Raw genomic sequence first — 13,574 nt, 5'->3', positions numbered from 1 at the left:
ACCATCTCCTCCCCAACCTTTGTTCCCTTCTTGCTTTTTGAAGCAGCAGCCACCTTAGTAATGACCTACACCAACTCTGAGGCTTCGATCGAGAAGCCCTGATGTTGAGTGGAAGGATCCCTGGTGACGCAGGGGTAGAGCACTCCGTAGCTAACCAAAAGATCAGGGGTTCGAACCCACCAGCTGCTCCACGGGAGAAAGATGTGGCAGTCTGCTTCTGTAAAGATTAAAGCCTTGGAAACCCTACAGGGCAATTCTACTCTGTCTGACAGGGTCGCTATGAGTTGGAATCAACTCGACGGCAGTGGGTTTGGTTTGTTTGATAACCATCCATAACATACCGGGATTTTTTAGTCATACTTGGCCACTGAGCATCAACACCAGCATCCTGAAGCTTTCGGTGATGACTCAGGTTGCAGCTGCTACCTCAGCTGCTCGAATGTAACATGGTTCCCTAGTTCAGAGACCTTTTAAAGTCATCCCGGGCAATGTATCAGTTCAATCATTAATTTGGTTTCTAGCTTATTACCTTTGTGCATTCACTAATGAAAAGAGAGGAAATAAGATCTTGGAGTTTAAAAGTGGCTACATAGGAGTTCCTTTAAAAAAAAAAAAAGTGAGCCACATTCATGCCGGCTCCTGCAGAGACAGCTTGGCCAAGAGGGGAGCCTGAGGCCACAGAACCTTTGGATGAGGGGTGCTTTCAGGGGTCTTTGGTGGAAAGGCAAAAGAAGTGGAGCTAAGTGGTAGTGACATCTGGTGTTGCTGTTAACACTGGGACAAGTGGTAAAAGCTCCCAGAGAAAACTGGTGGAAACCTGTTCCCGGAGATCTGTTTATCCTCTGGGCCTTGAAGACCTGGATTCTAACCAGGAGCAAGCAACTGTAGCTGGGGGAAGAGATGGGTTTCTGCTTTCTTCCTGCCCTGAGGCGCTAACTGAATGGTGCTGCAGGGGGACCCCAGTCTGAGTTCAGGTGCTTCAGGACATCAGTGTTTGCCCTCAACTGCCTTCCATTCAGGAGGGAAAACTGCTAAGTCTTTTCTGCTGCTGCCACTTCTCTGTATGCTTCCTTCTTAGTTTTTGTTCCCAGTGCCCTTGTGTACTTTAGAGTCTTAACTTCTGCCAAGATCCAATGTGTGACTATCTGGATGGGTCTCCAACCGTAGCAGAACCAGCTCTGTGCACAGATAGTTTGCAAAATGCCCTCTGTAGGTGGAGGGAGACTTTTGACTTCCTTCTTCTTTCCCCTTTTTTCAACAATTTAAATCCAGGAAAAACACCCAACCCTTCCCTTCAGCTTTGGGGGTGGTTTGAGAGATGTGGCCTGCCACCTTGTGGCAGAAATCACTACTGCAGCTGGGCCTCCACACAAAGGCAAAGGGGGAGCTTGCCCAACCTTGTGACAATATTTATCTTTCAGCAAAGCAGCGAGTGTGTTTTTCTTGTCATATATCTCTCAGTTTTTATTCCTATTTCCTGGGGAAATGGTAACAGAACAAATGTTGGCCTCAAAACTGAGAATTCAAGATAGTGATTTTCCAGTATCACTCAGCAAACAAGAGCTCTCATTTTTTATCAATGTTTCAATCCATTAACCACCATTTGCTTCCTCTGTTGCCATTTTAAAGAAAGGAAAATTTGCTTCTCCCCCCACCTCCTCCCCTTCCTGGGCTAAATTATATCCACAAATACACAAAAGAACTCATAAGACATTGTACATAAGCAACTGACTAGAACCTGAATGGAATGCAAATTTCTTTCCCTCATACACCCAAGATGATAAAACGGGCTTAAAATTATTTGCCATGTTTAGTGTTTTGCATTGCTGTTTTTCCAAACGAAGTATAGGGTTTGTTCTTTCCTTGTTTTTTATTTTGTAACCAAAATGAGCAGGAACAATAACCCAAGGACACAAATTCCAGGAGACTGGTTTCATGCTGGAGAGACGTGAGCTTCCTTTTAGCGACTTCTGTTCCCTTAAAAACACTTCACTAAGGTGTTGCGGGAGACCGTATGTGAACAGCAGTGAGGTACAACCTCTCTGGGCTTCCTTCCATACTTAGCTGCTGGTGCGACAGGCTATGTTCCTCTTTCAATTCTTATGTCAACTTGTAAAGTTTGCTGATCTTGCTAGGTGGTCCGTACAGCCTTTCTGGGGCAGTGCACTATACAGGCTTTGGGCTCTTCTACTTTCTAAAAGCTGACTGGGGTCCAGGGGCTCAAGAACCATCCATGGGCTGGAACCCACAGCTGCCGTTGTTGTGTGCCATCAAGTCGATTCCGACTTATAGCGACCCTACAGGACACATTAGAACCGCCCTATAGGGTTTCCTAGGCTGTAATCTTTACGGGAGCAGATCACCAGATCTTTTCTCCTGCGGAGCCACTGGTGGGTTCGAATCACCGACCTTTTGGTTAGCAGCCGAGCACTTAACCACTGCAATGCCAGGGCTCCTTTTTGAACCCACAACTAGATATATCTATTTCAGGCAAAGAAGCCGAGCCACATCAACGCCTTCTTCCCAGCAGTCGTCGGCACTCTATTTGCACCGGGCATTTCTGTGGAACCCTGGGCAGGCCCAGACCAGAGTAGGACGCCACAGCAGCAGTCCAGGCTGGTCAGCTGGGGTGGGCACAGCCGACCAAAGAGGACTGTTCCTGCCAACACCTCTCCTCTCCCCTCAAACATGCCAAAGCCAATTCCACCCTGCCACTTGGGGTACAAATCACACTTGATCACTTGGCTTCCCAGAGAGGAAGTTTTACTGGGTCATTGTAGTTTTCCTCAGGCATGGCAAAGGAACTCACTGGGCACTCCTGGAATGAGCAGCTGAAGGGCTCCCAAGGGATCCAACCATGGCAGGATCCACCGTTCAGACGGAATGCGGTCAAACCACACTGCCTGTGTCCCTCATATTCTATGTGGTTGCCAAATGGTGCTTGAAAGGAATCCCACGTTCCAGTCCCACCCACCCCCTTCCCACGGTCACTTACAAACAAGGTGATTACCGCCTGCATCTATCTCCTGGCTGGCCCCAGGTAAGGATCCAGCTCGCCCTGGTCCCGCAGGTTTGTGAGGACAGCAGCAGAGTCCTGCTGCAGTGCTGCCGTGAAGAACAACCCAAATAACACCCCAGCACTGTGGGCCAGAGCACCCCAGGCTCTCAGCCTCATACCCTCTCCTGCAGGAGTGCTCTGAGGCCTCTGCTCGCATGGCGTCCAGCCGCAGCATGGCGTCTATGCAGGAGGGGGTTTAAATGTCAGTATGTAACCTGAGTCATCTTGAACTAAAACTTACATGGAGTAGGACTATCAGCAAGGAGCTAGTGAACAGGGTGCGGCTTTCTTGATGGATGCAAGGCTAAGCTGAAGATTTTAAAACTCAGTCCCCTCCTTCTCTGCATCAAGAGCCCTCAAAAAGATAACTGTGGGGTGCTACGAAGGTATGACCCACCTGATGAATTAAGCTACCGATCATCAAAAAGGGGGAAAACTGTGTTACACGTAGTAAACAGTGGTTGTTTACGTCAAGGGCCTGAACAAACAATCTGAGAATGGTATATCCAACCCAAAAGAACAGCTAGCTGTTGAAGGTCATGGCTGGTAGCCCTTCACTTCCTGAGGTATTCATCTCTTAGCAGTGTCCTCATCACTAGGCCAAAGGTTGAAGAACAGGCACTGAGCCCCACCGGCAACACTTATTCCAGCAAACAGGCTGTAATGTAATGTGCTGGTTCTGCACACACGACACAGAAGCGTATGTCCCACTGACCAATGGTGGGAGTGAGTGACTTGGCCACCTGCACCACAGCCTTAACCATGGCGTATGAGCCACGCTCGATGGCTGCAATGTGCCCACCAGCTGTTGAGGGAATGGGCCTTCCTCCATTCCCTTCAGTAACTTTCTGGGCACAAATATGCTCCTTGGCGGACCACTTTTAAAAACATGTAATGCCCATATAGGCCGTGTGGATATCTGTTTGTGGTGTCACATTTTAAAAAAAAAAGACATGACTGAAAAAACAGTGACCGCCAAATTGGTAGCGAGATGGGAGCTCTTGGGAAGAATCCTGACCTTTGTTGTTTTTCAGGATAAGCAGAAATTCATGGAATTTCTTATTTTTCCAGTAGCCATATACTGGCATCATGCCTACCTCTTGCCTCCTGAATATGGCCCAGGGAAGCCCAGAGAAAATGCTGAGAGAGAAGAAAACGGCTTCCCCAGCTCACACACTGCTCTCCAGGTATAAACAAGCCCACAGCCACCTGACAAGATTCTCAGAGATGGGAGAAGCTACAGGCTCCCTCGGACCGAGAAAGGATGTCCGTGTCCCCTCTCAGTGGTAACTCCTGCCCCTGCTCAAGTGTTCCTCCCTTACCCGCAGTTGTCTTTTCCCTTCGAAAAGCAAGATGCTGGCAGCCATGGCCGAGTTCAGGCTGTCCACACCAGGCACAACGGGGATCAGCAGCCTCTTGCCCCCAGTGCTCTCGGCCAGCTCTAGGGACTCCAGGCTCACTCCATGAGTCTCCCCACCGATGACCACAGCCGCCGGTGCCTCTGTCCAGTCCAAGTCGTAGCTCTGGACCTCAAGGTCAGGAAGCCAGTCTCTTTTGGCTCCAGTTTCTAGATCTTCCTCCTCCTCCTCATACTTGTGAAACTTCAGGAATCGTCGGTCACATACCCAGCTGTGGTTGCTGCCTTTATTAGACATAGACATTTGGGCCCGGGCATAAAGGCCACAGTTGTCAGCCACGTAGACCCGGGTGTCAGTGGGCAGGTAGTTGGGAATTGCTTCCCATTCCAGATTGTTGATAATGGGCACCTGGAAATGCGCGCCCATACCTGCCCTCAGCACTTTGGGCTCCCAGACATCCACACAGCCTAGAAAACAAAAAGACAGGATCAAATCAAGACTGGACAAACTGTTTCAGACTAGAAAGCTTTGGAGTAAGTCGGAATAATTCTGGATACAGGAGATAAAGCAAAAAGCTATTCTGTTAGAGCCTTCTTGAGAGCTGAGAACTTCTGCTTCACTGAGGATGGCAGCGTCTAGCAAAGGGACTGAATGATTAATTTCTGCCAGTGCTGAAAACACAGTTTAGTCATACCTCCAACATTTACCATGCACGTGTGCCAGATGTTGTATGCAAAGAGAACTAACGCCCCCAATCTCAAGGAGCTTACAGTACAGTGCATGGTGAGGCTGGGATGACATTTAAACAGGTGACTACCATTATCGGTAATAACTGATGTAGAGAAGCATGGACAGAGTAATAGAAAATCCTTGTACAAAGCAGGAAAGACCTCTAGGAAAACATGACACTGCTGGATCTTGAAGGATAGCAAAAGCTTGTCAGAGAAAGGTCCAGGCAGGGGACAAAGTTAAGAAAGGGAAAGTGTGCCACAGTCCAAGAACTACAAGTAAGGTGACCAAGGCAATTAATGGGTGGGAGTGTGGTAGAGCTCAGATGGGAGGCAGGCAGGGACCAACTTAAAGGAAACTAGGGATGCTAGGCAGAGGAATTTTGGATTTTATTCTGAAGACAATATAATTCCATTAAAAGATTTTAAGTAAAGGAGTGACAGAATCTGGTTTATGTTTTAGAAAGGCCCATCTGGCTTCAATGTTGAATCTTAATTGGAGCGGGGAAGACAGTAGAGATGGGGAGATTAGGAGGCCATGGCAGTAATCCAGGGTGAAATGATGAGAATCAATCAAGACAACAGTCTTGTCATTCACATACACACACACTGTCCCATACCACAGTAAGAAGGCTAGAAGGAAATGGCACACAGAAGAGCCTATTCTTTTACAGTATAGTCATGCACTAAACCCAACCACTTTTATGCATTAGCAGAACAGCAGACACTTGGCCTTTCCCAGGATGCACCAAGGGCAGGCTGCGAGAGATGGCACTACCCAGCATTTCACCCTGGCTGCACCACATACCTACTCTGACTTGTTAGTACGCGTTTCCTCATTACAAGTTATTTTAAAAATTAATTTATCAAACTTCAGGCTAGATTAACTTAGGCAAACCAGATTTAAAAAGGAAAACAAGTCAAAAGGTGCAGTTATAACACTGCCCATAAATACCCCAACCATGGCTTCTCCCAACCACTGTAGGGAACCAGAGGTGGGAGTAGTGCTATATGCCAAGAGGTGGGGGAAGGAGACCAGAAGAGGGGCCCAGACTTGTGAGGGCAACCATGCAGTCTGACCCCGCTGCATGGTGGGGAGTAAGGGACAAGATGAGATTTACCCCTACAAGTCCTTGATACTAGGCACCGCCCCAAGGGTTTCCTACTCTTTCTTCCCTATCTCTTATACACCAGCCACCAGTATCGACGTGAAAACCAGTTTGGATTATATAGATACCTCCAACACCACACCTGCTCTCAGAGTATTCAACAATGAGGGGGAGGGGGACATTTAAGTGGGTACTGATGATGGAACCCCAGCACCCAGCTATCATGCCAGCAGAGGAATGCACTCCAGCAAGGTGTGACTATAGAGTAAAAGTTGAAAGGAGCAATTCAGGCAAGTCTCAGCAATGGGTGTCACTATACGTTTACATTTAATGGTAACTTCGGTGTTTCTGATGAATGATACTCTCTCTCCCAGCCTCCGCACAAATAGTAATAGGCACTGTAGGTATGTCCCAACTGCTGGACAAGTCTGTTTAGAACCTAGCCTATTAATCCCCCTTTATGATGAGAGAAGACAGAAATGTAATGAGGCTAATTTGTGTGTGTGGGTGTAATCCATCCTGAGGCTAAGGGAAATGCACCAAAATTGCATAATCATACTCTGTTGATACCATCCCTTTCATAGGGTTCATAGAAGGTCAAGAGTTAGGAAGGTCTCACATACCCAAAAATTTGGGAACTCAAGTTCATTAAATAAAAGACCTGAAACCAAGTGTTAAAATTGATATCTATCACTTCCCCTTGATTCATTTAAAATTCTTGAATAACCTGGCAAGTGCCAAAATAATTTTTTTTTTAAAAAACCAGTTATTTACTGGATTATTTATTGTATGCCAGGCACAGTGCTAAGTACTTTATGTGCATCATCTCACTTAATCCTCAAAACAACCCTATGAGGTCAATTCCATTATTATTCCCACTTTACAGATGAGGAAACTGACACTGAGAATATTGCTCACGGATACATAGGCAGTAAGGGGCAGATCTAAGATTTGAACCCACATGTGTCTGCCCAGAGTCCTAGGTCATTGAGAAATGGCCAACCACCCAGTATCAGGTGCTCTTACCTTTGGTCAGTAATACTTTGCTGCAGCCTGCCCCAGCAGCAGATCTCAAAATTGTCCCCAGGTTCCCAGGGTCACGGAGATTGTCACAAATCAACAATAAGGGCAGTGAATGGTGAAGCTGAGTTTCTGGATATGTCATCTTAATGTGGTCAGGTTTGGCAAAAATCCCTGAGAAAACAAAACAGGAGCTTCACTTGTCTGATGTGGGCATGGGGGACAATTTGACTTCTCATTTACTTATTATTCTCTATATATTCTGGCAGGGGCTCTAAGGAAATAGAGGACTAAATCTTTTGGTAAACATTTTCTTAATTAAGTTTGACATTAAAGATTGAAGAAGTGACTTAAAAAACATAAGGTTTGAGGAAGAGTGGTTATTTCTAGTGACTGTAAAGAGCCATTATACAAATGGTGGCAAAAACTGGCTTCAGTTTCCACTGGAAATATTGTAAGACGCATAGGTTTGAGAACTGTATTTTTCTGAGTGTCTTAAGAAGAGGATAGGCAATAATATTTTGAATTTGGTTTAAATAAAGTTTGCTGCCCTAAGACAAGATCAGATAATTATAGGTCAACCAGGGCTCAAACATACCAAAGACTATGAGGACCTGGCCATGTTTAGTTCTGTTATACATAAGGTAGCCATGAGTCGCAACCAACTCCATGACAACTAACAACACTATCTCCTAGTGACACACTGTGTAACCACTGACCCATTATTCCTTGTGGCGTTACCAGGTCGGACCAGTCCTTGATGTCCTCAAATTTCACCTTAACAAGGCTGACACCTTTCAATTTATCCATGGGCAGCTCCTTTATGTATTCCAGACGGCTAAAGAAGAAAGTCTTTGGCACAGCACCAGCCTTGAGAGCGTCGGCAATCAACCTGCGACCCTCCAGGAGGATCTTCCCTTTCTTTTCCCGAAACGGCCTGGACTTAACTATTGTCATGACACTGCTATAGTTGGAAACAAAAAAACGAGTAATTACTAACTCTTGTTATCAAGGCACATCTAGTTCTAACAGTCACAAGGAGTTTCACAAAAACAGAAGCAAACGAATTCCAAGGGAGACACTTATTCTACTTTCCGTGCATAAAAAAACCACTAGTACTACTGGAATGAGCGGTCCTCCATCAGTAAGAAAAGAAGTTAAGGTACGGCCCGAGGTGGGAGGAGAAATGGGAATACTTGACAAGCTTTAAGAACACATCACCTCAGCCTCTTGTCCCCGGGAAAAGCTTTGTCGTAGCGAAGCCCCGACTCTTCCCAGGTGCTGGGTGTAGGATTTGAGGGCACCTGAAGCGGCTGCTTCTGTTGCTGTTTCTGGGGACTGGCCACATCTGCCGCCTTCCGGGGCTGCTTCCCAGGACCGGGCTCCCGTTCTACAACCTGGCCGGATGGAAACACTACTTTCACTGGGCTCCTCCGCAGTGCCCGGACCCAGCGTCTAGCGTTGACGTTGCAAGTCTGGACCACTGGCAACAGTGGTCGCATGGCACATCCCACGCCCTTTACTAGCGCCGCCATCTTCCCCTGTGTTGTGGGCTACGTCATGTGAACGCGCCGGCGGCGCGCAGTGACATCACCGGCCTGGCTGAGTCATTTGCGAGTGGTGCGGTATTGTACGCGTGACGGAGCCCGCGGTAGTGGGAGTCATGGTTTCTCGCCGGGCGCTGCACTTCGTATTCAAAGTGGGAAACCGCTTCCAGACGACGCATTTCTTTCGTGATGTCCTTGGGATGAAGGTGCGGACAGGGGCCAAGAAGGGGCTGGCGCGCAAGGGGGAACTGGCAGCTGAGCCGCGACTGTCTGAGAGAGCGGATAAATGGGTGTGTCGTGAACCCCAGTGAGAGTGTAGCGGAACTCAAACACAGGATTCCCCACTGGCCCTCTCGGATTTTCAGCCTCAGGAAGTGTTGCGAGTCGCTGGTTGGGTCAGATGACCTTTGAAAGTGGGCTAACCCTTATTAGGCGCCAACTATGTGCCCACACATGTTCTTTCATTTAATTAGATTCACAAATATGTATTGAGCTCCTGCCCGAGTGGAGTTTACAGTCTAGTGGGAAAGACAGTAGACAAAAAGTTAAATAATACTCTTCCAAGTTTGGAGCCTTTTGGTTTAGAAATCCACATATTCAAAGTTCAGCTTCTATCAGGGCTGGTTTGAAGGGTCTCCTTTGTATGACTCGGTCTCGCTGGGTGAAAGCTCAGACTCTCTTCTCAAAAATCCAGATCTAAGCACGAGGTCAGAACCTATTCCCCCCCGCCGCCAACCGCCACCATCCCAAAGCGGCCTGTCTCCGGCCCTGAGAAGCTGTGACTCTGCAGGGGTCACTGGGCTGGAAAACGCAGGTGAAATCTTCTGGGGAGTCCCTGGTCAGCCGGGAGGTAAGGAACACGCCAGTAAAGGAAGGCTTTAGAGGTGCAGGAGTGCACGTTAGTTTAGAAGATATGGAGTTAGCCGAATTCATCGATCTTGGTAACTAGGTGAAAATAACTTTGATAGCTGTCCTCAGTGAGGTCTCATGGTCTGGGATGAAATGAGTATGGGGTTGGATTTGTACATAACTAACAATAATGGAAGGCAGAATCTGATAAATGATACTTGAAAACCACAAAGTGCTCCCTTACTGTGTATCCTCATTGTTCAAAGGGTTATTGTGAAGATTAAACAAGTTGTTATGTGTAAAGTGCTTGCGAAGTCAGTATTTGACACATGTTATGTGTTATATGGGAGTCCCTGGGTGGCACGAACGGTGAAGAGCTCAGCTACTAACCAAAGGTTGGTGGTTCGAATCCACCCAGAGAAGCCCCAGAAGAAAGCCTGGTGATCTACTTTCCAAAGATCATAGCCATTGGAAACCCTGTGAAGTGCAGTTCTACTCTGAAACACATGTGGTCATGAGTCACAATCTACTTGAAGAAACTTTTTTTTAAAATGTGTTATATAAGTGTCATATAATGTGTTATGTTATAAAAACACAACAGGAGAGATTTAGAAATCTGCGTATTCAGAGTTCTGCTTCTGCCAGGACTGGTTTGAAAGGTCTCTTTTGGATGACCTGGAGAGTCAGGAAATAATTCACAGAGACCTTGCCTTCCAGTTGGAGCTCTGAAAATAGGTAGGATTTCCACAAACCAAGATTAGAGGGAGAAGTTAGACAAGAAAAACTGAATAGCCAGTGCAAAGATAAGGCATGTTTGGGAAACACCACTAGTTTTATATATAGTTGAAGTTAAGGAGGTGGAATTATCAGGACAAGTAGGTTAAGACTAGTTCTAATGGTATCTTGAATGCTATGCAAAGGAGTTTGAATTTTATGCCATAGTACTGAGCTCTCTTACATTTTCAAGTAGGGCAGTGATATAGTCAGAGCTGTGTTTTGGGGACATAATTTTATGGTGGTATTAAAGAAGGAGATCAGTAAAGATGATTTTTAATGGTGTATGAGAGAGATGATGGGAGCTTGAACTGGAGCAGTAGCTGAAGGAATCAAAAGGGAAGACAAACTAACACACTGAGAGCCCTACTGTATACTAGGTTCTGTGTTAGATGCTTTAATAAGTTATCCATTTTCACAACATATTAGGAGACTGAGACTCAGATCGTAAGCAGCTTACTCAGGGTTACACAGCTACTAAATGACAGCCAGAATTCCAAATCAGATTTCTCTGATGCTGAAGGCCACACTTTACCTACTATACAGCACTGCTTTCCAGTCTAAATAGATTTTACAACTTGCTTGGTTGCCTGACCCTTTGTGTCAAGCTGTTCTTCCTTGTCTGTATTGCTTCTAGCCTGCGAAAGGTATAAAGCTCAATTTCTTTTGGTTTGTTTATTTTATAAGCAAAGCTTACAATGATGATATCTGTGTTTTTACATTTTAGTTTATACTGAACAGCTGTGTGCAATACTAGTAAAACTGTACAATTTATTCTAATTCTCTTTCCAGATTTTGCGGCATGAGGAATTTGAAGAAGGCTGCAAAGCTTCCTGTAATGGGTATGACACCTTGTTTCTTAAAATCCCCTTTAGACTATGAATAGCTCTGGAGAATCAGAAGGCAGTTTCTCAAAGTGAGTATAAGGCAGTGGAATCCTGTGGAGCAATAAATTAGGGAGGCAACTTCAAGAACACAAGTATATGCTGTGGATGAAACAGTGTCTATCAAATGTGTCTTAAGCTTAGTAGCCATGGCAAGCTGGCAAATTCCAAGGGAATTGCATGCTTGTTGATGGATATGCCAAAAAAATAAACTAAGGTCGTACTGGAGAACTGTCTTTATAGGATTTTTGTCCCCTGCTTTAAAGAAAAAGTAAATGAAACTTTCCGTGGAGTAAGTTCCCTCAGGTGGTCTTTGAAGCTTGTAGTGAGGGAGCCTACAAGCACTAAGAGGAAGCACTATCCACAGCTGCTCTCAGCACCATTGGGGTCATCTCATCCTTAATAGGGACTTAGAGGACCAGGGGGAGGGCTGCCTATTTCTGTGCCCAGTAGTCATTTGGGGGAAGCCTGAGGCAAATTTTGCCTGTGCTCACAGGTTTCATTTACGGTACTTTCATTTTTCTAGGCCTTATGATGGGAAATGGAGTAAAACAATGGTGGGATTTGGGCCCGAGGATGATCATTTTGTTGCAGAATTGACTTACAATTATGGCATCGGAGACTACAAACTTGGCAGTGACTTCATGGTAACTATCATTTTGTTCTAGCAGATTTTTGAGTGTACCTTCTGTTGAGATCACAGGTATAGCTTTAGGTGTGATGACTATTGAATTGATGGCATTTGGGTGCAGTTTAGTGACTGTTTTTATAATGTTTTCTGTTAGAAAAAAAAAGGACTGCTAGGCATCCCTGGCTGCTGGGCATCCCTGGCTCAGAACTGGCTTCAGGGTGAAATGTCTTCTCCCAATGTTTGGAATCAAGCATTAGCCTCGGAGACAGCTTTGAAGGAGATGAGATTCCTCTTGGGGAATGACTGAACTCCGGGGCGAGGGAGGGAGGCCAGAGATGTTGGTCTGGTCAGGTGCTGATCACCATCCGGAGAATATTTTCTCTCTAGTGGACTGTTATGGGTTGCCTGGGCTGGGCTGTTATGACCAGTCCCATTCAGAGAAAAATCTGAGAAGGTCTTAAGGATAAAGGGTAGTTGAAGGCGTTATATGCACTGCATTCATTCATTAAAAAGTTATTGTACATCTATAATAATAATATCATTTATTGACCAGTTACTGTGTGCTAGGTATAATGTCACCAGGCCCAAGCACTTAGCAAGATAGAAATAACTAATTTTTACTTAGAATCTACTGAGTAAAATCTACCTCATGCTAGATGTGTTATTTGGGGTCATTTGGACCTCGCTATTCCTGTTACCTCATCTATGAAATAATAATGACTTCTATCTGGAAATGCTCTAATTTCGCCATCCTATTTGAGAGACAGTTTTGCTGAATATGTAATTCTTGGCTGGCAATTTTTTCCTTCAAGGCTTTATATATGTCGTCCCATTGCCTTCTTGCCTGCATGGTTTCTGCTGAATAGTCAGAGCTTCGTCTTCTTGACTTTCCTTTGTAGATGACTTCTTTTTTATCCCTAGCTGCTCTTAAAATTCTCTCTTTATCTTTGGTTTTGCCAAGTTTGATTATAATATGTCTCGGTGACTTTCTTTTGGGATCTATCCTGTGTGGGTTTCATTGAGCTTCTTGGATATCTTCTCATCTTTCATGATAGCAGGAAAGTTTTCTGCCAACAAGTCTTCAACAGTTCTCTTGTGTTTTCTGTTATCCCCTCCTGTGCTTGTATTCCAGTCACTTGTAGGTTATTCTTCTTGATAGAGTCCCACATAATTCTTATGGTTTCTTCATTTTTTAAATTCATTTATCTGATTTTTCCTCAAATAAATTGGTGTCACGTGCTTTATGTGCAGTCTCACTAATTCTGACTGCCATTGCCTCAATTCTGCTCCTCTGACTTTCTATTGAGTTGTCTAATTCTGAAATTTTATTGTTAATCTTCTGGATTTCTGATTGCTGTCTCTATGGATTTTTGCAGCCTGTTAAATTTGTCATTTTGCTTGTGTATAACCTTCTGAAGTTCCTTTGTTGCTTTGTCTGTTTGTTCCTTAGCTTGGTGTTCATTTTGTTTGATCTACTTCCTGATCTCTTGAAGAGCTCTGTATATTAATCTTTTGAATTCTACATCCGGTAATTCGAGACCTTTTCTTCCTCCGGGAGGTTTCCTGGTTCTTTGTTTTGGTTGCTTACTGAAGCCATCATGGTCTGCTGCTTTATG

At 45.2% G+C, this 13,574-nt stretch overlaps 2 protein-coding genes across 2 annotated transcripts in view; one reads left to right on the top strand and one right to left on the bottom strand.

Annotated features, from left to right (window-relative positions):
• Nucleotides 1-302: 302 nt before the first annotated feature.
• MRM3 (mitochondrial rRNA methyltransferase 3) lies at nucleotides 303-8,866 on the bottom strand. Its single transcript, XM_012555512.2, has 4 exons — nucleotides 8,495-8,866; nucleotides 7,993-8,237; nucleotides 7,280-7,447; nucleotides 303-4,883 (listed from the first exon to the last, which is right to left on the bottom strand). The coding sequence occupies exons 1-4, from the start codon at nucleotides 8,806-8,808 to the stop codon at nucleotides 4,339-4,341; spliced, it is 1,272 nt and encodes a 423-aa protein (XP_012410966.1). The 5' UTR covers nucleotides 8,809-8,866; the 3' UTR covers nucleotides 303-4,338.
• A 5-nt stretch (nucleotides 8,867-8,871) lies between these two features.
• The window catches only part of GLOD4 (glyoxalase domain containing 4), a 31,798-nt gene continuing 27,095 nt past the window's right edge, over nucleotides 8,872-13,574 (top strand). Inside the window, exons 1-3 of the mRNA XM_012555513.2 lie at nucleotides 8,872-9,026; nucleotides 11,236-11,285; nucleotides 11,854-11,974. Of these exons, the coding sequence (XP_012410967.1) occupies nucleotides 8,937-9,026; nucleotides 11,236-11,285; nucleotides 11,854-11,974 (261 nt within the window). The 5' untranslated portion in view covers nucleotides 8,872-8,936. The remainder of the gene's footprint in view (nucleotides 9,027-11,235; nucleotides 11,286-11,853; nucleotides 11,975-13,574) is intronic.

This window comes from Trichechus manatus, unplaced genomic scaffold (genome assembly GCF_000243295.1).
Source record: "Trichechus manatus latirostris isolate Lorelei unplaced genomic scaffold, TriManLat1.0 scaffold00040, whole genome shotgun sequence".
Classification (NCBI taxonomy): Eukaryota; Metazoa; Chordata; class Mammalia; order Sirenia; family Trichechidae; genus Trichechus; species Trichechus manatus.
This window is presented reverse-complemented; position numbering and strand designations above follow the sequence as displayed.